This window comes from Camarhynchus parvulus, chromosome 1, assembly GCF_901933205.1.
Source record: "Camarhynchus parvulus chromosome 1, STF_HiC, whole genome shotgun sequence".
NCBI lineage: Eukaryota > Metazoa > Chordata > Aves > Passeriformes > Thraupidae > Camarhynchus > Camarhynchus parvulus.
Window position 1 is genome coordinate 18,469,733 of NC_044571.1, and position 24,845 is coordinate 18,494,577.

The 24,845-nt window shown below is 37.9% G+C and overlaps 2 protein-coding genes across 8 annotated transcripts in view; one reads left to right on the plus strand and one right to left on the minus strand.

The window, feature by feature from the left end:
• The window catches only part of GPM6B (glycoprotein M6B), a 107,205-nt gene extending 94,991 nt beyond the window's left edge, over positions 1-12,214 (plus strand). For 4 of the 6 annotated variants that reach the window (XM_030943287.1, XM_030943548.1, XM_030943201.1 and 1 more), the window contains 5 exons: positions 1,604-1,760; positions 4,893-5,064; positions 6,942-7,015; positions 7,328-7,393; positions 9,691-12,214. In XM_030943287.1, the coding sequence (XP_030799147.1) occupies positions 1,604-1,760; positions 4,893-5,064; positions 6,942-7,015; positions 7,328-7,393; positions 9,691-9,840 (619 nt within the window). In that variant the 3' untranslated portion in view covers positions 9,841-12,214. Of the gene's footprint in view, positions 1-1,603; positions 1,761-4,892; positions 5,065-6,941; positions 7,016-7,327; positions 7,394-8,062 lie in introns of all 6 variants that reach the window. The other 2 variants (XM_030943372.1, XM_030943636.1) reach the window with 1 other exon arrangement.
• Positions 12,215-12,635: 421 nt separating this feature from the next.
• OFD1 (OFD1 centriole and centriolar satellite protein) overlaps positions 12,636-24,845 on the minus strand; it is a 29,387-nt gene continuing 17,177 nt past the window's right edge. The window contains exons 16-22 of one of the 2 annotated variants that reach the window (XM_030971762.1): positions 22,592-22,727; positions 19,671-19,771; positions 16,145-16,264; positions 15,219-15,364; positions 14,470-14,640; positions 13,762-13,832; positions 12,636-12,821 (exon numbers count right to left, since the gene is read on the minus strand). In XM_030971762.1, the coding sequence (XP_030827622.1) occupies positions 12,776-12,821; positions 13,762-13,832; positions 14,470-14,640; positions 15,219-15,364; positions 16,145-16,264; positions 19,671-19,771; positions 22,592-22,727 (791 nt within the window). In that variant the 3' untranslated portion in view covers positions 12,636-12,775. Of the gene's footprint in view, positions 12,822-13,761; positions 13,833-14,469; positions 14,641-15,218; positions 15,368-16,144; positions 16,265-19,670; positions 19,772-22,591; positions 22,728-24,845 lie in introns of both variants that reach the window. The other variant, XM_030971677.1, reaches the window with a different exon arrangement.

The window sequence follows — 24,845 nt, forward strand, 5'->3', positions numbered from 1 at the left end:
GGGCTCACCGCTGTGGAGCCAAGGGGGTGAGAAGGGAGAAGAGTTGTTAGAAAGGAGCAAATTTGAGGCTACAGCAACATTAAAAAAAAAAAAGTTAGTAACACACCCTTTGGAATAGACTTTTTTAACCACTTTTCCTGTTACTGATTTCTGGTAGAATGTGTTGGGTCTCTCCTGGACTATTAATGATGGTGAAATGATTTCTTCTACACTCTCTCAAATCCTGAGTTAATTTTTTTGTTCTTTACAGCACAGATGCAACAGATTTATCCAGTTATTTTTAATCAGTTTGGAAAACAAAGATAACACTTCCCACATAAAATTTTAAATGAGCAAGATCCTATTTTGATACAAGGGTAACATTTAGCTATATAAATGGTAGTCTTCAATTTTCCTTAAACTAAAACATTCAGATGCTCTTTGGAGATCTATGCCAGCAGCTACTTGGTGGAGAGTGGCAAGAATCAGAAGAAAATATCTTGAGCAAAGCATATTTATCCTCAGAAAACTGGTAGTGTGGATGTATAAAATTAACCTCTTGGTTTTGTGAATAACTTCATCAAAAATGACCATCCCAACAATCAAATTCCTTTTAAGAAGTTCCAGGGAAATCGTGCTAATAACAAAATATGACTTTTGAAGACCAGAAATGTTGTATGGGAGATCTGGAATTCTGGTCCTCCAAGATAATTAGCTTTGGATACAGAATCTGATTGATAATATCTAGGAATCATTCTTTTCATCTACCTATTCTAGCTAAAGGAGAAATATTGTTAGAGTGTGATTGCAGATGGTAGATTTTTAAGAAATCAAGAACTTTGTCAAATAACATCTGAGGGAAGTGCTTTTACCATGTGCCCTGAGATGATCTTCCTCTGAGTGGTTCCAGAGTACCTAAAACGGAAGCATTTCCTAAATAACTCTTCCATTAAAAAAAAAAAATTAACATTTTGAGGCACTCAACACTGCTGTGACTTAAAGCAGTGAAACTACCAGCTCACTGGGAACTACCCTTCCAGGCTGTAGAACAGCCTCTGGAGAAGTCACTGCATGTTTACTGAGTTTTGTATCAGACAAATATTGCTGAACTCAGAATTTTTTGCAAACTTAAGTAAATCGGATTTCACAGGTGGAAATGGTGAATTTCAGGGACTACTTCCTTTCCCTAAGCCAAAGGAATGACCACAGAGCCTGGTAGCTCAGTCAGGGCTGCAGCTCCAGGCTTTGCCACTTCAAAGCCCTGCATTGTCCCTGTCAGCCATTCCCAAGTTAGGTGTCAGGAGCAGTAAGAGGAAAAAGGAAAAGCTCCATAGTGGAGGTGTGAAATTGCAGCTTTAACATGGTGACTAACACCAGTCAGTGCAAGGACTGCAGCACCAACAGGGGATGCTCAGGTGGCTGCAGGACTAATGCACATCAGGATTGCTCACCTGGGAAGGGGCACAGTTGTAACAGTGTTTTCCTGCAGCCTGCTTGTTTCAAATGCCAAGGAGCCTTGAACTTTGTTTCTTGGAATTGTCTCTCATTTATTATAATTTGAGAAGATTGACTGTTTTTTTAGGACTGAAATCTAATTATATTATTTCTTTCTTTTCCATTTTAGAATACAGCTAATGCAATATGTAATTTATGGCATTGCATCATTTTTCTTCTTATATGGCATAATCCTTTTGGCGGAAGGTTTTTATACAACAAGTGCTGTGAAGGAGCTGCATGGAGAGTTCAAAACAACAGCCTGTGGCCGCTGCATCAGTGGAATGGTGAGTGGGATCAGGAATGGGAACATCAGTCTTTGCTGCCTAAAACCTGTTGGGTTCAGTTTGATTCCTGGGTTTTGAATAACAGAACGTTGTTGCCTTCTTTGTTTAACTCCTTGTAGGTGATCAGGGTCAATCCATGTCTTGGTTCTTCTCTGAACTTCAGGGGTGCTTGGTTAAATCAAAGTGCTGCAGATGGGCTGGGTGAGGGCTGCCATGGTCTCCCCTGTCATAAAGCTGAACCCACTGGTCTAAAGTAAACTGAGGAGACTGCTAATTTTAAAATACTTAATGTGGGCCAAAATGAAATTCGTGCTTTTAAACACGGAACACTTGAGTGATGCTTAAAGGCAGACGGTAAAATGGCTGTGGTTTGCAGAGCTATTTAAATATCAAACTGTAATGGCTCTGACTTCCATAGTCAATTGTGCTCGAGTGTCTGGATCCTTCAACAAACAGTAATGAATGAATGAAGCTTCATAACATCTTTGCACTTGAATCAAGTATTGATTTGCAGATGGCAAAAGGCAGACAGATAGAATAGCGAGGCTTTTTTGCAAAGCCCTGAAGTTACCAGCCATATTCTCTTCAGCATACTTCTGTGTTAGAACAAAATTGTAAGCAAAGTTTAACTAAAAATAAAACTTCAGATTCTCACCCACATTGTCCCCAAGGGCACACTCTGCAAGAACAGCCATAACTATGTTTCTGAGAGAAGATTTCAAAGCTATTACTGAAAATCTGAATTCAAAGCTCGTAGTTATGGAGGAAGCTAAGCAGTATGACAGATCGCCCACGGGAAAGTGTGGGTGAAAAGAGAAGAGGCTTTTGATGTGATTGTTGCATTTTAATATACAGTCTATATCCTGAACTTAAAAAATATGTACTTTCAGCTGGTTAAATACAAAAGAGATGCATGTTTATTTTCATGAGAGTTAGCAATTTTCCACTGTGCTGTTGGGTACTTACTGAATCTTTCAAGAGCTAATAAAAATAAGGCATCTGATAATTATCCAGTTTAGTGGCTATTTGCTCAGTTTTTTCCCAGAAAGTATGGTCTTCACCAAGGAGCAAAATTATATCTAAAGCAGTGTTTTCAAAAGATCCAAAATAAAGTAGAAACATACAGATCCACGATGCATCTCATCAGTGCAGACAATTGCTTGTGCAGTTGAGTAGTTGCAGGCACATGACTGTCAGCTGCTTATACAAATACCAGTGTGACACATGGAAATAGGGCAGAAAAATGTGTTTTTTCATGTTTGTCCATATTTGTCCATACAATGAAGGAGAGAATTTACCAGCTGAGAAATGGCTTGGAGCTCTTATAAGCTGCATTAATGTTTGGTGGTGACAGGAAAAGTGCCTGTGTGCTGCTGTGTAAAACCTTAGGGCTAGAACAAGATTTGTGAGGACATAAAATGTTTAACAGACTAGTGACTGCAGCTGGGTACAGGCAACAGGCTTTTGGACATACAGTGACCTTTTGCCATTTTGACCAAGAGCTCCTCTACTTCTTCTTTCATTACATTACTGAGCAAAGTCCTGAAAGGCAGTCCCATCTTGCATAAGGTTGCTACAGAAGACAGGCTTCCATCTTCCCTAAATTATTTGTGTTGGCTCTGCTAATGCAGAATAGCCATTTCCCACAGTTATCACATTAAATGTGAGAGTGAGTGTATTTTTTCCTGGCTGTTTTAGGATTTAAAGGCTTTATGCACTTCCTCTCATGCACACTTCCACATACACACATGCAAACTCATGTTTTATTTGTAGTGTATCTACAGAAATCCTTTAACCTTTGGTCCTTCCCAAAATCCAAAGAGAGGATTTTCAATTCTCACACAAAACATACAGGTCTGGTGTATGGTGCTATCTAATATGAAGTAGGGTATTCCAGTGGAGTTGTTTCTAAATTAAAGCCTAGCTGGGGTTTTATGGGCCATAGTTTTGCAAGAACTTCCACCTCCCCACACACCACCTCCCTTGACTGAACCCTAGCCAATTGTTCAGCTTTTGCTCAAATACTTGTAGGGTTATTCTGGAAAAAACCTGTGGGGATGCAAACTTCCACCACTGCAGCATTAGTTCAGCTCCTTGTTCTGGGTCAGGCTGAGAATCCTCCCCCCTGAGAGCCTTTCCCATCCTTGCTGTTGTCCTCTGGCACACAAATTTTAAGGTAGTAGGGCACCAGTGCTTTACTGAAAGTGAAGCCTTTCCAGCCCACTACAGCTAAGAGAGAACAGCCACAGCTAACAGTGAAAAGAGAGCCCACGAGATGTAACTGCATTCCCCCACCTTCCAAGTGGAATCCAAATCCTGGTCTCACCAGGAGGAGGGAGCTAGGAACTGATGCCAGAGCTACTGTTTCACCATAACACTTTGAAGAGGAGGGAAAAGGGGGGGCTTAGTGGGAGGAGGAAGCTGGAGATTTTCAAAGCAATCAGTGCCACATCTTTTAATTTAACCGAAGAAAATGCATGTAATGTAGTGGTTTCTTTTAAAGAGCAAACCCAAACCAGCAAATTTTAGTGGATAAATCCATGATTTTCTAAAGTGAAGTAATTAATTTTCTGCTTGGCAATGAGTATTAGACCAATTGAATCCTTCTGATCTGCTCTTAACAGTCATGGTATGTTTGCAAAAGTAGGTATTTTCAAATGTTACATTCCGAATTGATTTCAATACATCAGGGAGTGTGGGAGAGCTTTGTGAGCATTGATTCACTGCATGGTTTTGATTTGCAAGTTGTATAGAAATGCTAGTATGTTACAGTTAATTTAAAAAAACCCCTTAAATTGATTTTTGTTAGAATTTATTGGTTTTAGCCTACATCCAGCATCCCTGCTTAGTTGAGAATCTTGAGAAATCAATGGGCTGCTCTTTCACATGAGGGCAATCTGTTTGCTCAAGCAGGCTGATGAAAAGGAAATGTCTGAATTACTTTCTCTGTAGCACTTTAACTACCAAAGTATTTGTAAGCAATGAGAATACTGATTTTGTGTGCTTGAAAATGAAATGCTTTCTCACTTGAATTCTGAAAGAATGCTTAAGATTACTTTGAAGCATTTTAAAGGAAAATTTAAATAGTCTTTTCAAAGATAAACACAAAGTGTTTGTGTTTTCTCTGCCCAGTTTGTTTTCCTCACCTATGTGCTTGGAGTGGCCTGGCTCGGGGTCTTCGGCTTCTCCGCTGTGCCTGTCTTTATGTTCTATAACATCTGGTCAACTTGTGAAGTCATCAAATCTTTTCAGAGCAATGTGACAGTTCCAGGGGACCAGATCTGCGTGGACATCAGGCAATACGGTACCCATTTTAATCCTGATTACATCCTTTATCCATCCTCCTCGGTCTGTCTTCAGTAGTTTTGTCTCAGCCTTATCAGATGAATCAAATGCAAAAGCATCTTCTACTTCTGAATGTGCTATTACTTTTCTAATTAATTCACATTACACTGATCTCTTTTCCAGATGCAATCAATTTAACTGAACTGACAAGTCACTTATCTGAAATGATTTTGTAGCAGCTTCCAATACTGTAATATTAGATCAGCCCTAAAATAAACTGCTTGGACACAGTGCTGAGAAATAAATAACCAGATTGTGGGTTTTGAACCCATATGCATATATTTTGTTCTTTCAGAAAACTGTTTTACATTTAAAAATGAAGTAAATGTCTGAATGTTGCACTGACAATTACTCTCAGTTAAAAAAACAAAAACCTGCAATTAAAAGTCTGCCATAACTAATAATGAGTTAATACTGCTTTCTGATGACATGCAGAAATCTGAGGGAGCTGGGACAATAACTTAAAATAAGGTCAGGCTTTTCATTTCTTAAGGTGAGTTTTTCCTGAAGTTTATCATTTCAGCTTCCCTTGTGCAGAAGATCTTTTGTCACCTTTACCTTTGGCTTCATTCTAGCTAGCATTTTCTAGGAATGTTTCTTTCTTTGGACTAAGTCATTCAAAGCTGAGAAAATGGATTCAAAGTTGAAAAAGTAAGAAAGCTTGGCTTTGCTCTCCTGTCCAGGTAAGTGCAGTAGAAGAAACGACACACTAATTTTAAAAGTCTTCAAGTCAGTTAAACATATACATTCTATTTTAGCAGCTCACAGCAAGAGAGGCTGAGAAGACATTTTCTTCAGCAGCAAAGCCCAGGAGTGAAGGGAGATGTGCTCCCCCACCTTCCTGCTTCTCCTGGTTGTTTTCCAGCTGCATTAGTGCTGTATAGGGTTGTATTGTTCCCCTGAGCAGTAAAACCATTTGGGTTTCAGTGCGTGATGGGAGAGAGCAGCTCCCTAACAGACAACATGTGTCATTGAACTTTCCTCACATTTTTGGGTGGAAGCAATAGCTAAAAGGCTGGAATTGACACAGCAGTTGCAGAGAAGAAGCTGACTTGGAAGAAAATCCTATAAAATCTTTTTGAAAGCCATGCCATCCTGAGATCATTTCAATGACCTGCCACATATAGAGTTGCTAATTCCAACCAGCTGGGTTGAAATGCAAAGTTTTATGGGAAAACAAATTGGGTTTCTCTTAATTCAAATAGGTTTTCCTTAAGCTTTACATTTGTTACTAGCCTAAAAGTTTATGTTATTTTAAATCTACTAGATTCTGTTGACTTTTCAGACTTGCAATCATGTAAGAAAGGTCATTGGGAGTATATGAGGTGCACAGACTGAACTTTCTTGTGGCAGTGTTCACTTGATGCTTTTTACCTATTGGAACTAAATCAGGAAAAAAAAATCCTGTAATTCTTCCCTCTAGCTCTGTATTCACACCCTTCCACAGTAGTTTCTTGTTCAAGTAGAACCTCATCTAGTAAGTGCTACCCTGAAAGGTGCCAAGTACCTCTGAGATGCAGATTCTCTCTTCTGTGCTGAGTGGGGGAGTAGGCAGAGTGTGCAACTGGACCCAAAGTGCAAAAACCCAACCAACTGCTAGGCTGCCAGATGGGAAAACCACATCTGAGAACATTCCTTAGCAGCAGCCTTCAGTGTGAGGAGAAGGCACAACCTGAGGGAGTTGTTTGAATTCCTGCTGCCAGCTCCAAGCTGTTCTGGTCAACGCACAGATGCCCAGAATGGGAACACAACTGGCAAGTGGGTGAAAAAGATGAGAGGAATAGAAAGCCTGTGTCGATTGCTAAAATTAGTGGTTTCTTTTCTGTGGTATTTCAGGTATTATTCCTTGGAATGCTGTACCTGGCAAAGCCTGTGGCCCAATTTTAGAGAACATCTGCAACACAAATGAGGTACAGAAACGTAACCTATGTGCAGCTTTTACATACAAGTCACTTGGGCTCCATGTAATAAATACTTGATTGATGTTTTTGGAGAGAACTCATGCTAGTAGTATAAAGAGATTGCTTTAATTGTAAAAATGAAGTAATTGTTACATCATCCAAAAAAAAAAAAAAAATTATTTTCACACTTTTATTTTCTAAAGCTTTGCTACCATGCTAGAAAGATTGTTTTATTATCCTTATTCTCTAGAACACTTGAAATGCATTTTATACTATTCCTAATGAATTACTTCAATGTTTGAAACATGTTTTTTTCTCTAGTTCTACATGTCTTACCACCTGTTCATTGTGGCTTGTGCTGGAGCTGGTGCCACTGTCATAGCATTGGTGGGTAGTATTTTTTGTTGTTTTCTAATTTAAAATGTTCATTTTAGGCTTAAGATGCTTTGAGATTAAATTTTGTATATATTAAATGTAGTGATACTAGACATGAAGGGGGGTGAGCTGTAATCACCATTATTTGCTGCTATGGTTTGGTCATCTCAAGTCAGCAGGTCCCCAACTTTTGCTTTAGGAAGTCACCTTAACCCGCCTCCCCCATACTTAGGAAAAAATGATTTGCATGTCCTTTCAAAATCCTACTTCTATCCACTATTTCTGCTTTTATTTCCACTATTTATTTTCATTTTTGTAGTTTATTTGATCAGCTGCTTATAACCTCTTGGTTTCCTTTGCCTGGAGCCAGGCAGATTGGTCCAAGCCTGCAGTGCCCGTTCCAGGTAGCGGTTCCTATGTCTAACGCTTCCTTTAGTGGCCAGCTTCTAACCCTGTGCCAGCCAAGCCCTGCTGTAGTACTCACAACTGGCTGACAAAATGGCCTTAGGGCTTGTACTGGGTTATCCTCCCCAGAGAAATGGCAGGTTTATTTATTTGCATCTTCACCCTGGAAGGAGCTCAGAGTAACGTCTATTGTAAAAGTATCGAGTGTTGCCCAAGTGGGCTTGAGCCGTCACCTTGTTGTATCTTACTCTGCTGTATTTTGTTCTCTTCCACCAGCTGATCTACATGATGGCTACTACATATAACTATGCTGTTTTGAAGTTTAAGAGTCGGGAAGATTGCTGCACTAAATTCTAAATTGTATAAGCCCAGTAAAAAGCTGCATTGCGTAGCTTGAAATACCACTGACACCCTAGACTAAAAGTCTAGCTTTTGGATTTTGTTACAGTAATTGTAAATAGCTTCAGTAAGCATCGTTTAGCTTATCAGATTAATGAAATGACTTCTTGTATATGAACTATGATGTGGATGAGATCTGGCTATTTTTTCATGTTGAGAGGATTCAGTTACTGTAGGGGTGTTTATAAAACATCCTTCTGAAAAGGGGATGTTTTCATTTCAGGTCTCCACTTGATTTCTAACAGTCATCTCAAACAAATACTGGAACAGTTCAGGGTCAGATGCATTAATTTATTCTTCAACATGAACACCAAATACAAATGCCCCTAAGCATGCAAAATATATATGGTGTGAAAGAAAAGGAATAATCAAGTAGTGCCAGTCTATGTTGGCAGAGGTCAGAAGCCCAGGTATTATGAATTAATTTGTTTGTATTTCCAAGTCATTCCATGGATGAGGAAATCAATTATTTTCTCTTACTCTTGAGTGCATGCCAAATGATACTCTTTCTCTAAGAAAATAAATCCTTGTCTTAGCTCTGCGTAAAACAATCACATTCTTTTGGACCCTGAACTAGTAAGAAACAGCATATAAATAGCTTCTGCTCTTGTATGGCTGCACTTTAGTAACTGATTTCTCAGTAGCCAGATCTCAAAATGTAAGTATGACTGCACAGGAAGCAAAACCATGCATAGATCACAGGGATCTTTTAACAGTGTTGGGGGGAAAAAGAAGGAGAAGCAAATCAATGTTTTCAGATGTAGATGTTTTTGCATGAAGTATGGGCAAAAGAAGTTGGCAAGAGACGAATGCACAAACTAGAAAAACAAACTCAATAATTTAAAAAGAGAACAGTTTGCTCTACACAACTCTTCACCTGAGGTTGGACAATGGAAGTTTAAAATGTAGCTATAAAAATGCAGGATTAAGACTTCTTAACCCAGACATTGCATGCTTTTGCTTAGTTTTGGATTCATGTTTTGATGTTTAATTTTTCGATGTGTTAATGTAGCCTTGTTCTCGTGAATAAAACAGTTCACAGTTTCAGGTTTTCTTCCAGGGGGAGGGTGGAATTCTCATCTGCTTGTTGGGGGAAAAGACCTGCCGGGCTCTGGGCTTGGATATGCATAAACACCACGACCTTAGAGAGCAGTTCTTCTGAGCACCTCGTAGTTTACAGATTCCGTATACTGCCACGTACAAAACTGTTTTCTTGCTTCCCCCATTCTGCATTTTAATTGACCCGTACAACTCTGTAGCTCATTTTAATATTGTTGTACTAACTTTCTCTAAATTGTGAATAACCAACTGAATTATTAGCATGCCAAATTCTAGAGATCTTTGAAAAATAGCCTCTGTGCTTGTTTTAATAACAGAATGCTTATTAACGTAGAATAACTGTTTTTTTATGGTTGTTATTTTAAAGAGCGTCTATTAATCTGACTAGCAGCTTGCTTTGCCTCTTGACATGCTCACTCGCCATCATGCTCACCCTTCTCTTCCAGATCCACTTCCTCATGATACTGTCTTCTAACTGGGCCTACTTAAAGGATGCAAGCAAAATGCAGGCCTACCAAGATATCAAAGCAAAAGAAGAGCAGGAGCTTCAGGATATCCAGTCTCGGTCAAAAGAGCAACTCAATTCTTACACATAAATGTTTGCCACAATAATTCAGCAGAAGAGTTCTGTAGCTCTGACAAATCAGCAAATAGCTGCTCTGCAGTACAGATGTGTGTCTAGCAAACGAAATTAGAGAGAAGTGTAAAAGCTTCACATTCCAGCTCCTGGAAAACTTTTTAGGGAAATCATCCCATTGGTAATCTTCCATCCTTTCTAAAAGAGAATGGAGGGTTTATTCCAGGCATTTTAAAAGGCAACACTTTACAAAAAGTGACCAAATTATTCTTCTTCGAGACTTGGTATTTAGTATTTGACTTGTTCTAGAGCATGACGCCCTGCACAAACCAGTGGCGGGTGCCCCGGCCGAGCAGGCAGTGATCTGTGCAGACCTCAGGCAGTGCAGGGTGTGTGACTGAGCACCTCCCAAAGGAACCCGTGCCCAGCTGGGATTCCTGGGAGAGAGGAGCTCGTGTGTGTGTGATGGCACAGCTGCAGCAGCTCCCAGGTGGTGCAGGGGGGCTGTTTGGGAACACCCACACCTGGGCCATGGGAGCAGCTGCACTCCTGTGCCACACACTGCCACCATGAAGCATCCCTGTGCTCACCTGAGGGGTGAGCAGATCTCCCAAGTTCTAATCTTTTTATTAACTATTTAATGGAATGTAGATCCCTGGATCTGGATAATGATCCCCTTCTTTGAAAATAAATGTCAGCTTTGCCTTAATATTTATTTTCTATAAATGTTGTAGCATTTATATAGTGGCAGGAGACCATTATCCTACATTTTAAGTAAGTGAAAGTGTTACCTTATTAAAATGACACTGATCTGACAATTCCAAATGAGTGGATGAGAAAGTTTGCAGAGTTTTACACAAAAAATAAAATTTGCAGCCATAAAAATAATACAGGATGTCCACCTTTCTCTATCTTGGTGCTTAGCAAATTTATAGTCAGTGCTTATGTGTTTTCCTTTTTACAAATTAATTAGCACACTAAGAAAACGTGGTGTTCAGAAAAAACACAACAAACAAACTGGTGCCATTTTAAAGTCACTTCCCATAGAAGTCTGCCTTCTAATTAATGTTTTTTTTCAGAAGCATTCAGTGATATCTTGAGTATTAGTGATGGTATATTTGGTGTTTGTTCTATATGATATATATATATATATATATAAATGTTGGGGGGGAAAAGTAAAAATACATCATTCATTTGAAAAAATTAAATATTCGAGTCATACCCCTGTTAAGCTGACGTGTGGTTTGGTAGTTTTGACTGTTTGCTGAATATACATCAAAGGAAGCACAAATTCCTTCAAATCAGTATTAAGAGAAAAGGCATTTTTGAGGGGTATTAACTTCAAATAGAATTTCTTTTGTTAACTATTGAAGTCTAATTTGACAGTTTCAAAAAAGGGGCAAAGTTGATTGATGTAGAGCAAATATGACAAAATAGCCTAGTGTATGTTCTTACCTGTTGCATGAAGGAGACATTTCTACAGCAATGCAGGTGATGTTCTAGCCCAGTGTTTGCATAAGGGTAATAATGGAGGCAGTGTCTTAAAGCCTAATTCTTTTCTAATTCAGTGTAGCTATTACTGGGAGTTTTTGAAGTTTTGTTTAAGTAGTCTAATATTTTTATGTAAAGAGCATTAAATTTTGCTATGTATAAATTTTTGTAACCTAACAGTGAATCAATATTTTCTATCAGTGCCAAGGGCTTCCTGTAGTTACATCCAAGTGTTAAAATAAATATTTGTAGATAATAGACAACACTTGTGTATGCTTATTTGAACCCAGACCTACAGCTACTCCATGGCAGTGCATCTCTAGGCTTTTTGTCTCTATCTGAGGTGAAACATTCTGTTCCAGAGCTCCCTGCCCTCCTGCATGGGGCAGGGCAGCTCTGCAGGTGCAGCTGCAGCAGCAGCTGTGTGCAGCATGCAGTAGTGGTAGTTGTTCCAGGCCAGCATAATGCAACAAGCACTACCCCTTCCCAACATCCAGAAATTCTAAGTCACTCAGAAATTCTGTAAAGGCCAGAGTGGCTGCAATAGCAAATTTTTTTGCAGTATGCAAAATCAGAGTAACCACCACATCACATTTTAGCTCCATTTCAAAAAGCGAAGTTTGTATCTGTCAGTTTTGGTACATTGTGTTTAAACACCCAGCAAATTTAAGACAGAACTTTGGTTTTTTTGCCCCTAAATTCTGTCAAACTTGGCTTCATGTTCTTGTAGTTAGGTCAAGATGAGCAGCCTCAAATGCAGTGCAAGTTGTAATATATGCTGCCACCCAAAATTACTTCATTGATAAAAACTACTGTATTTTATACTGTAAATAAAGTTTAATGATCTTGCCTATAATCTACCTACAAAATACAAAGCTTAAATAAAGATGAGTTAAATAGCATTTTTATTTAATCTCTCCATTCTGGGCTGGTTAATCCAACGAGGTGATACATGAGAGGGGCTGCTTTTGAAAGTGGCTCCTGCCCCTGCTGTGCAGCAGAAGGGACACCTTATTTTGGGTCTGTCACACTCAATGCTCTGAAGCTGTGTGAGCCAAGTGCCTCCACGGGACACCTTTAAATCAGGTGATGATGAGGGAATACTTTCTTCCTTTTTCCCACACTTTGAACCATTTGCAGAAGGGATTGGGGGGTAGGGGTTGGCAAAATTGACAAAGTTTAGAGGAATTCAGTGCCAACACAAAACATACTGATCAGTTTCTGTTCCCTGCTTTGTTCTTTCTCTCACCCCACCCAAGGGCTTCCTCCTGGATTAGTAACACATCAGGACTCCCTGTTTGAAATGAATGACTGAAGTGATGAAACAGATCAAAATCAGCTTTATTAATTTATAATTACACAGCCTGCAGTGTTGGTGCCTAACATTTATTAAAGGCACAAAACGACTTAAAAAATACCTTACTCATAATAATAATAAAAATTTTAAAATCAGTAGTTATTGTTCACCAGAAGCTTTCATCCACGTCTCCATGAGAAATGTCTGCAAGACTATATTGATTACAGGAGGGAGGAAAATAAAGTGGTATGAGTTAATGTAGTTTATCTTAAATCTTAATACTCATTTTATAACGGAAGTTAAGAGACTGCCTTTGCTGTTTCAGTGAACTGCTGGCAATAAAACCAACCCTAAAGCAGGAGGATTTGGGCCTTCATTATCTGAAAGCCATCACCTCAAAAAGCAGAACTATCTTCTATAGGGCTCACAAAGTGAAAACAACACAACTGGTGCCAATTCAGGAGCAGTAGGGTAGAGTCTGTTATGTTTAACAGCACAGACAATACTGAATCATTACTATGGTTATAGTGAAGCTTTATAGGTTTTTTTTTCATTACTGCTCGATATTTTTTGCTTATTTTCAATTCTACATCTTGGAATAAACTGAAAGATAGATTTGGAGGAGGATTGTTTGGTTTTCTCTTGCAAGCAACTAAAACACTCATCTGTATTTATCAATGCCTAGAGAAAACCAGAGGAAATGCCTGGGTTGTTGTGACTCAGTGGAGGCAGACAAAATCTCTGAATAAAGCATCTTAAAAGTCCACACTGCTACTGAAAAATCAAAGCTCAGAACAGACTATGGTGAGGTGCAGCACAGACAAACCTTTACCCAGGGCATCAACATCCAAGAACAATCCCTCAAACTCCAGCTCTCTGTGAAAAAGTTGTGAGTGCCACAACTACTGAAACAGATCATACAGTGCAGCTCTCAGATGTGAGTTACATACAGTGCTTAACTTGCAGGTACAAGAATTGGAAGGATCCTCAATTTTTCTGACAAAATTGCTTTTGATTAATAATTTATTTGGGTTTCTAAGGAGGCAGATGTCTCTTAACATAATTCATACTAAATCTATTAAAACTATATATTAGTTATTATTATTATTTGTTAGTATGGAGTACTAGAAGTGATTCATACATGAGCCTTACCTGTCATCATTTTCAGTAGACAGAAGTCCTTCTGAAGGTGACCCTTCTCTTATTTCTTCTTTTTCTGAATCCTAGTAACCAAGAGGAAAATACACTTTCTCTAACCAGTTCTAATGTCAAAGGGACCTAATGATAGTATCTGGATTTTTAAGGCTCATAACTGAAAATAAAAGTCTTCCAAAGGACCAACCCTATTTCTGCAAATGCTACACTGGATCTAGAATAGTAACACTTTGGAAATTTAGACTGGGGTCATGTCTGAACCAAAGCATCATGCACTCCTTCACTGAAGTAATGTCCACCCATACCTCTTCTTTAACAGTCCAATTTTCCATTTTGCCAGAATAAATTCTGTTGTGTTAGAGGAACACAACCTGACATGTGTAGCTTCAAACTGTATTTAAATGCAGTTTAAACTAAAAATTGAAGACTTTTAAATACTGTCCTAGAACATTAAAAAACAAACTAATAAACCCCCCACCCAGAGGATACCAGTAACCCTTACAGAACAAACTTTTCCGTGTTTTTTCTTTTGGATCATCACACTTTTCCAATACAAATCCAAACACTCTGCTCTGCAGGTTGCTACATAAAGTTTGTAAGTGAAGAAAAAAATTAAATGTGAATATTGTTCTCATTCTAAGCATGCCTAGGAAGACACAAATTTGGTCAATAATATTTTTGGAACCATGTTTTGAGAATAATCACCTTGTTTGCCAGTTCCTGCTCTCTGCTCTGCTGAATTATTCTCATGTATTTTTCTAATGGATTGGAAGGAGGATCCTTTACATTATTTTCAGCAGCAGTACTACCATGCTCAGATTTTACTCCCTCTTTATCTTCTATTTCTTCATCTGTTTTCATTGAGTCTTGGATATACTTTAAGACACAAAAATAAAAATACTGATTAGAAAAATACATTTCTATATGACTACCTGCAATACATGCAGAATTTCACATTAAACTCAGTAAAACACACCAGTCTAAACAGTATTAAACAGGACCTAAAAATCCAGAACACCAAACACTAGGTGTTTAAGCTCAAAGGGATTTAAGCAAACTCAAGGTCTCCTTATACCCTCTGCTTCCCAGAGTACCCTAGAAGTCCTAACAGATGGACATGAACATATTCTGGTGGTGCCCCCACCTGCAGTGGCCACACCACAGAGACAGCAAATGTTCAGCTTGTTCCATCAGCATGGTGACAGTGGCCATAAAATTGTAGCTTCCACTTACATGAGGCAGGGAAGGAAAGGCATCTGTTTCCAGTGAAAAAGTCACTTGGCATAAGGAGGCACTCTAGTGAGACTGGTTAATCACACAAGTACATAAAATAACTTAGCCTCTACTACTTTCACTTTATGGAATAAAAATCTACTTTTAACCAAGAAACATATAACAATCCTAAAATGCAAGCCACTACAAGGCTGCATTACTGTCAGAAATTAAATTACCACCTCTTCATTAAGCTTCTCCACTTCTTTTTGCTCGCTTTCCAAAGCTTCCTGTTCTTTCTCTTTCCTTTCTTCTCCTGCTTTCCTTTCTTCTTCTAAGTTTTGCTCAACTTCTCTGTTCTGTTCTTCAATCTGCCTTTGATCCAGCACTGCTGTGAAAAATTATTTCAACATCTGTAATTTGATTTATGTCATTCAGTAATCATTACAAGAGCATACAAATCAGTACCAGGTTCCTGTATAATGTTAACAGCAAATGAAAACAACTGCATATATTGTTTGTACATACACTGAACTTACTCTTGGGTATGGGCTGATGTGTTTTCCCACCTCTAAACATTTCCTAGTCTGATAAATGACTCACCAAGAGTTAAGGAGTAGAGCCAAAGTACAGGCCACAGATTTGACAGATCTGTGCTTCTCATTCCTTTCCTGGCTATTCATATTAAACAAACCTTTATTATTCCAAAGTCCATGTTACTGTATTCTTTCCCCCTCTGCAATGTGGTTGGATACAATTCTTTATATTTATAAAGCAAAGTATTTAAAATGCCTTGGAAAATTATTGCAGTACATAAAATTCTTAAAAACATTTAATGTCTCATTCCTATCAAGAGCAGAAATTATATTTAATAATTACCCTAAAGAAAAAACAATCATCTTACAAGAGGCTGGATGGGGGGGTTGGGATGGGTGGCAAGAATGTTTAAACTAAAAGCAAATTTAACTAAAGCCAGGATGAAAAACGTCATCCTCATACAAAAAAGCAAAGGAAAACACTCCTTTCTCTTTATTACAGAAATGGCACTTTCTGGAAAATTTTTCAACCACACCAGCCTACATACCTACAGACTCTTAAATATTTGTCTGTGTTACACATTTGACATTTTAAAAGGGTACTTTCTTTTGTGTCTGAGCTGAGAACTCACTTAAGTCCTGCAGTGAAGTGGCTGCTGCTGGCACAGGGGCTGTGACACAGTTTCCATTGACAATGTCCCCAGATGGATGCAAGACATCACTTTCACACTCCTCTGGTATGTCCCCCTGATCTGGAGAAGAAATTTGAACAATGGCTTCATTATTTTGTAATTGCAAAAGTGGAGCACAGCAATGGACAGAGAGTGTGGGAATGGCTAAATTAGAACACAAAAATATCAGCACTAATTGAGCATTTTCCCTTCAACTTGATCATCTCCCTGAGAATTAAGAATTATCATAGGCTGTACTTGCTTCCTTAATTACAGAATTGTTGGTTTTGAAATTAGCTATTGGAACACATTTGTTTATAAAGCCAAAACTGTAGAAATACACAACAGAAACCCAAGATGTTTTCATTTCTTTACAAAATCAAGATACAAGTAACAGAAAAATTGTATATCCAAGTTCAGCTCATAGTTTTTATGCATATAAAAATAATCTTTAACTATTTGGTCACACACTCTTTAATGAGGTCTTGGCCTTCTTCAGTGCACAGGATGGATGCTGCTAACTCAGATATTCTACATTGTACTATCTTTTCCCTGTGCAAGGTTGGCTCTGAATTCACAAAAATACAATTACTGTCCTTCCTCTTTGATCATTGCTGTGATATTGAACTGCTTTTAAATTACTGATTTGCAAATATGCAGACTGCTATTATCTCACTTGGTGGGAGACAGAAAAAAGAGATAAAAAAAGAAAAAAGATGTGGCCATTACCTCTAGATAGCCAACCTGAAATACACAGGACTATTCTCCCAAGCACTTGGTCTAACATAGAACAGATACTCTATATATCTATTTAGGTTTTGGGTAAAGCTTTAGAAAACATCAATTTTCATCCTTCGTATACTAACAATGTCTCAAGCTTTTTTCTTTTTCACATAATAATGAAACTGAAATATTTTACATGAAAAAACCCAAGTCAACCAAACTGATCAACCTCTTTCTCTCTGAATGATTGTCTCTCTAAATTTCTTCAAATTAAAACTCTTGTAAAAGAACTATAGATGAAAGCATAACAGAATATTTCTGTCAAGCTGTCATTCTAAGTTAGGAGAATGTTTTCAGTTTCTTACCAAAGCAAGAGGAATTCCTACCAGCTTCATCTAGGAAAATAAATTCTATATATGGGGTGTTTTGTAAGACCAAAATAATGGGCTATCACACTCAAAAGAAAATCTATTCTGTTTTGCTGCTCTCAATTATAAAGCTATCAACAACAACATTATTTCCATATGAGGCACCAATAAGCATCAGGAGTATTTAAATTAAAAAAAACCAACCTTTCATAAACTTGTCCCAGTTAAATATTACTTCTAACTTCAAAATTGCTAACAACTGCTAGCAACATAAACAAACAAAGAAACCCAAACCAGAACCATTAATTGTGAAAAACATCTTAAATTAACTACTCTGCAAAGGAGAAAAAAGGTAACTCTGTATACTTCCACTCCCTTTTTAAGGGTGGACTGCAAGAGATGCATTATTCCCTTCAGACGAGCACATCACCCAGAAACAGTTGCTGCCAAGATAATCTGCTGATCTTTTCTTTCTAGAACTCACTCACAGTAGGACTAAGACTTCCATATTTTCTGGTATCTCCTTTAAGTCATTGATTTTTTTACTGTTATCAACTTCATCCTTCACTATATCTTTTTCTGTATTTACTTCTTAGATTTTACTTTCTTACCCGCCTCTCCCTGCAATTTCTTCTGATCCACCTCCTTTCCTTTTCAGCCAATCTGATTTCCTCCTACATATGAGATTGTTGAGGTAGGCTCACCCAAGTAAAGTACTGTTGATTGAGAAATCATCAGCATATGTGAACTCTTACAATTACTGACCACCACACATCACCAAATGATTCATTAGTACCTTACTTGGGCACAGCATCCACTCAGCCCTAACTGCCAAGAAAATGCCAGTCTGTTGTCATATGTAATAAAATAAAAGTGAAATATGTAATGTATTCCCAAAAGTCTCCCATACAAAATTTAACAAACAAATATAAGTCTAATTAAAATGTGAGATGAGTAGAAACCATTAGTGGCTATAGGCTTGGTTCATATTCAAATAATGCATTTAAAGCTTATAAAAGAAATAAATGAGAGAAATAGAACCAGCTGAGTAATGAGTAAAGCTTCACAGAAATGCACAGATGAGGCATTATCTTCTGCCAGTTATCACTAAACACCATCAGCACATCTGCTATTTAAACAAACATATTTTTGGTTGCTTGCTTTTAAAATACTGAAATATATTCTCACAGGGTCAGGAGAGTGAGGAAGGGCTCCACTCCATCTTCCATATGACCTAACCACAGCCAAAAGAATAAGCCAGTCTGAAAACATTCACACCAGACAGAATCACTGGTTTCAAAGGAAATACCCCAAACTCTCCCACACAACAGCCACAATCTCTTCACCACCTATGAGCTGAGTTACACCACACAATGCCACATGTCCACCAAGCCTCAGGACTTTACAGACCTCATGAAATCTGGAAATAGGAAAGGTTAGCTGGCTGTTCACATCTTCTTCATTGACAACTTCATTTACTTTAAACCCACAGTTTCATGGGAGATAAAGCTGCTAAGGTTCAACATTAGGATGTCAATCAAAACTAAGTAAGGCCTGTAACTGTGCTTCTATTTCTCACTCCATACACAAATGGCTATAAAGGACACCAAGTTTAATTACCCTCTTCTTTCTACACTACCTTAGTTATGGCAAAGATTTTTGAAAATCAACCCAGCATACAGAGAGAAGAAAACATTTTATAGCCTGCAATCAACAGAGAGAAGAAATGCAAACAAATGGAATACTGACCTCAGAGAAAAAACAAAGGACAAAATTCAGGTCTCAGTAACTGAACCACATGTTCCAAAACTACTCAGAGATGCTGATTAACTGCATAAGAGTTCTCTTGATTAACTGCAAGAGTTCTTTTTTCCCACATTTACATGCAACCTAAAGCAACTTCTAATTCATGCTACTATTTAAGCCTCAGTTACTGAAGGAAGAATCAAGAGTGCATGCAATAGCTACAGAAACCTATCTTTAGACTTATAACCTGGTTCTAATTTATGCAGCAAATATAATAAAGCTTCAATTTAGTTCACATACTAATACATTTTCCTGTTTAAAAAAATTTCCACACCATTTTAAAACATTCCAAAGCAACCGTCAAACCTACAGTATTAATCAGAACAAAGTTATGCAAGATTTCTGAACAAATTTATGTTACAAATTTCAGAACCAACTCAATTTAATGTCTGCTTATTACTATATACACTTACCTAAAGATGCAAGAATGAAGAAATTTAATACTCCATCATCTGAGACATTGTTTTTCCCTAATTCCAAAATCAGTCAGAAATGTTTCTCTCCAACTAGAGTCTTAAAACTATGAAGACAGTTATCCTATACTGTTAAGCCCTAAGGTGTTAAACTGTGTGAAATGCACTAAAATTTACCTTCAAGAGTAGAAATGTGCTCTTCAAGATCCTCATACCTTAGTTTCTCTGGTTTGTGAATATCACTGAGATCTTGTTTATCTGTTTGTTGACTCTGAAATCTGAAAAAAATAAGGAAGAATATAAATAAGTTAATAAATATAAATGCTGAACTTCTAAGCAAACAGCCATCTGAAATTCACTCACATGCTAAGCAACAGACTAAACCAAACCTAAAATCCATGAAACTTTCTGACTCAAATTTATGGTATTTCAATCCAGTTCTCCAACTTTTACCAAAAGTCCACTGCATTCCCCTTCAGCCTTTCCCCAAGGTCTTTACATGACATAATTTTATTACATTAAAACAAAATAAAAAGAGTAAGAAAAAACATAAAAAAGGAGAAATACAATGAATTGTGACAGTCAACTGAAACTAAGAAATTTGCCTTTTTAAGCTTTGTGTTACAGTTTAATTCCCATTTTGATGTCATCTTAACAGATGTGTTTGAAATGTATTAGGATTAGATGTCTGGCAAAACAAGAGATGCAGGGGTGAAAATCTGGGTTCTATCAAAATGGGGTTAGTGCCCTCATTCTAAATCCCCTTTATCTCATCACAAAGATAATGTGAAAGAACAATGTCTCCCACGTGACCCAGCTACTAAACTCTGACCAGAACCAGAACAGCAAAAGGAGTGCAGGTCACTAATGAAATTCAGCATCAGCACTTCATAAAGGAGCTTACTTCACACCAGCTGGTGCTCTTCATCACAGCCTGTTTGTGCTTACAATTTCTAAGGAATACAGGTCTTCGATGGGGCAAAAGTGGAGAACAAACAATACCAAACATACCCCCAACAATGAGATTTGTTCATAAGCAAAAAGTGAATCTGGGCACAGACAAATAAATCTGCATTGCCAAAAGGATAGTTCAGTGATGTCAGTGGGGAAAAACACCCTGTAAATTAAATAGGACAGAGTAAATGAAATTTCAAGTTTTGGAAATATATTTCGTGTTTTGAGTCTTTCCTTCACAGAAATGGTTAAGTGCTAAATAATTCTTAAGGGTGTGAAGTTCAAGGACATGCATGTCACTTTCTTCAATACTGTGTCCTGCAACACTGCTAGAAAGACAGAGAACCACTGCATCAGCAACAACCCTCAACTGTTTTTTTCAGGCCTAAACAAACAAACAAGCAAAAAATTAGGTAATAATCTGCCTTATCACTTAGTCTTCCTGTCTGTGTTTACTGGTTTCCTCCATACCACTCATATCTTGTAGCATAAATAAACAAGGAGCTCCTGTAGCTGCAGAAGCAATTGTTCTTCCCCACTGACTGAGCTCTGACTTCTAACAGCTTGTCACGGATGTTACAGCATCATACTCGCTTCTCTTGCCTTTTCAAGTAAGTTCCCATTGCCACTTGAAACCTACAGGTCATAAACTCATCCCACAATACACATCAGTGATGTGGCATTTGCCTAATAATAAGAGTAAATAACTGGAAAAGCCCACACATGCATTTCTCAAATATTTCATGTAACAGAAAACAGTCCAAGGCACGTGAAATGAGAAAATACACAACAAAAGAATGTTTTTCCTTTGAGAAAGTCTTGGGAAAGCAGCAAGTTCAAGACAATAATTGGGATCTTATACCCTTGCTTTGTCATAAGAAACCCAAGAAAGGAACAACAAACTATAGCTGCCTTCCCAGACCCAGGTCTCTCCTCTGCAAAACAACTTGCTCATACTGTTCACTCTTCAAGCAGGATGGAGTCTGCAAAATCCTTCAAAGAAGTGCAGTCCCTCACAGGATTACAGCACTTTCCCCTATCACCTTAACATGCAGGTCAACATTCAACCTTCACTTTTTAAGTTCTGTCAGAGAAGTACATGAAATCTGAGACATACCACAGAAAATGTGAATGGGCAGGGAAAGGAGACACAGCCTCAAGGGAATACTTAAAGGAAACTGACCTCACAGTCCCTAAATATCACAACAGCTCATTTTGAAGACAAAAAACATAAAGGCTTTTCCAAAATAACCAGATAAGAGACCCTCTCTGCATTAAATGTATGTTAAGGGCTTGATAAACAACAAAATAAGAAAGGCCTACAAATGCCTGCTAGAGCTGCCCCAGCACAAACTGACTTTCTTCAGCCACCAAATCAGGAATGATGGCTAGCAGGTTAAGGACAATTCAGCTGTCTCTTCTGAGGAAAAAAATAGTGAAAGTTAAATCCTAGAGCTGCTTCTGAAGACATATATTCCATATATTCACAATTAGGTTTGGAGAGTGGAGGCAACACTGGCCATTAAGACCAGAAGAACTCCAGACATGGAAACAGAAGATACAGAGATGGAAGAGAAGCCATTTTAATGCAGCCTAATTTTGTCAAGTTATTAATTTACCTTAAAAAGATCTTAGAAAAAAAAAAAAACAAGAAAACAAGAAAAGAGAAAAGTTGTGCTACCCATCCCATTCCCACATGCAAAGGAGACTGGAAAATCCTACTTTGAAAACAGGCACGTGAACAAGCTCTTTCAGAGAGAGAAAAGAAGTAATAAATTCAGCATTACAGCTTGTTAATGAATGAAATGAGAATGTAGAATTGCCTTGATTTAAATTCTCAAACAGGAAGCAGAAATTCAAATGCTTCAATTAGCAGAAGCTCATCAGTCAGGTCACAGATGTGAAAAAAAGAGACACAATAAAGAGACATGGCTTTGCTCAGAGCAAAGTGTTTCAGTTTTTTATAACTAGGTTCCACTTGAGGCATGATATTTAAAATGGAAATCCTTATTCATCTTTAGAAAAGTTTTCACTTATAAAATCAATGGCTTGCTTGATTTGTAAAAGCAGCTACCACCGTGAGCAATTAGATAAAAGTTTCTTTAAAAAGCAGGTTAAAAATGTTGCTTTGTAAACAATGTTACCTGGTTTTCTGGCCATGACTGGATGGCGAGGAAGGAACAGACTCAGAAGATGAAAGCAAACATCGCTTTGAAATAGGAGAAAGAACCTGGTCAACACTGTGCTGTGAAGAGGTAAAGGATGAGCTCTTGATGCTCTCTGCAGAATAAAAATTCCACAATTTGTATTAGCTATTTGTGCTACTATTTCTCAGACAAGGCTGGTTGTACAACACATGCATTATTGGTTCAATGTGCACGGACCTAAGAAGGAAAACAGTCAAATGCATGAGCTAGTTTAAAGGAAAATAAAAAAAACTGCATAATCCTTCTACTTGCAGATTATGCAGTAGAACAGCTGCTGGATCTGCCAACTGTAAGTATTTTAGAGCAGAACATACTTCTTCTTCCTTTCATTCTCCAGAGACAGGTGCTGACAACTGAGCTGCACTTAACCTCACTTAAAGGAAACACAAATCTCAGACTCACATGCATGGTATCTTCTACCTCTTTAAATTTACCCTGAGTTGTTCAGACTGGTATTTCCAACAGCACCAAAAAGCTACACAGAAGCTTCCAGAATGACTCAGGAGTTTTCTAGCAAAACCACACCTGGTGCTTCAGCCATCTTTAGCAGAAAAGAATAATATATATACACCAGCATAAAAGCACTCCTCAGAAGACTCATGAGGGAGAAGTGACATCTCAGTGGGGAAGCAATCTAAGTGGGAGGTGACAAATCCCACTAACAGCACAGTTAGCATTGAAGCTAACCTTAATATCCTATCACCCAGCTTCAGCCTGGTTTCCTACACTCCTCACCACTCCATTTCTGTAACTCCTGAGTCAGGTAATGCACTCCTTTGTTATTCAATTCTTACTCCTCTCCAGAACCAGTCCATTTTGTGCATTGAGCAAAAAACAGATCCAACAGAAAAAAAAGAGATCTACCATCCTGTAACTAGCTTCTGAAAAGTACAGAGAGAATTGTTCAGGTTATGCACACAACTGTAGTTTTAACATTTCACAATTTTTCAACAAAACCCTACTATTATGGAAGATTTTGTCTGTGTGCAGTGCTAAACAAATAGTCTGTGCATATTTTATATAGAAGTTGACAGAGAGAACTTACAACATGAAAGATTGCTTTGGAAGTTGAAGTCTCAAAGATGTTTTTAGTAACATCTAAGAATATGATACTCTACATGCAGAAACACAGGGACAGCCACAATCAATCAGTGTTTGTAATCTGTTTCTAACAGTGCCCAGTACCAAAGAAAACTAAACTAAAACTGAAAAAGGAGAATACTTGTATCTTACCGCTGGCAGTACTCATCCCAACCTTTCTCCAATCAATACTTTTTTTGGATCATCCTGACAGAGAAGTTGTATTCCTGCACCTATGCTTGTTCTCACAGAAGCAATGAATTACACAACTTACTCATGGTATGAAAAAGCTTTTAATTTTATTTCCTTTCAATATTAGGGGATTCTGGGGTCTGTGAAACAGTAACCAGTTGATCCCTTTTCACCTTCTTCACATTGCTCATTGTTTTCCAGATTTCCCACAGCCATCCTTCTTTCAAACTAAGTTGCTCATGTATTTAACCTTCCTTCGTGGAGCAGCTGATCATTATCTTTTTTTTTGTTACTCTTTTTTTAATTGTATTAAATCCACTTCAAGCCAGGGTGAAAAAAATTGCAACACTCAAGAAGCAGATGTACTGCAGATTTGAAACAACAGATTTTTTTTTTACATTTTATTTCTATTTTGCTTGCTTTTCTAAATACTGTCCTTAAAAAAAAAGACTAAGCAATTATTAGAAACTGTGACATTGATAGCAAATGAAAATTTTTCAAAAATAGGTTCTTCCTCCTTACAATTGCTGAGGAGTATTTTATAAAGATGTCACACAAAAAGAAGAAACAAAAGGAAATCTGGACCTTTCAGACTGGAAAGCTCGATTTAAGAGAAGCCAAAGACATCTTCTGCCACACACTTTAACTACAACAGTTAAATGAAAGGTTAGAAATATAGGAGGGTTAAGAAACAATAATTCATGTTCAAAGTTATACTTAATAGCAAGTTTTGAATTAAACTCTGTATATCATGAAGCTACACCTGTAGGGATTTATATGGTGTAGTCTTCTCTTGAAAGCTCCCTAGAGTGTGTAGAGGGAATGTAAACATGCTTCTCCAGTACTTGTTTCCAGGAAGAAGCAATACTCCAAGCAGCTGGTATATTCTGTCTCCTGCAAAACCACATCTCCTGACTTC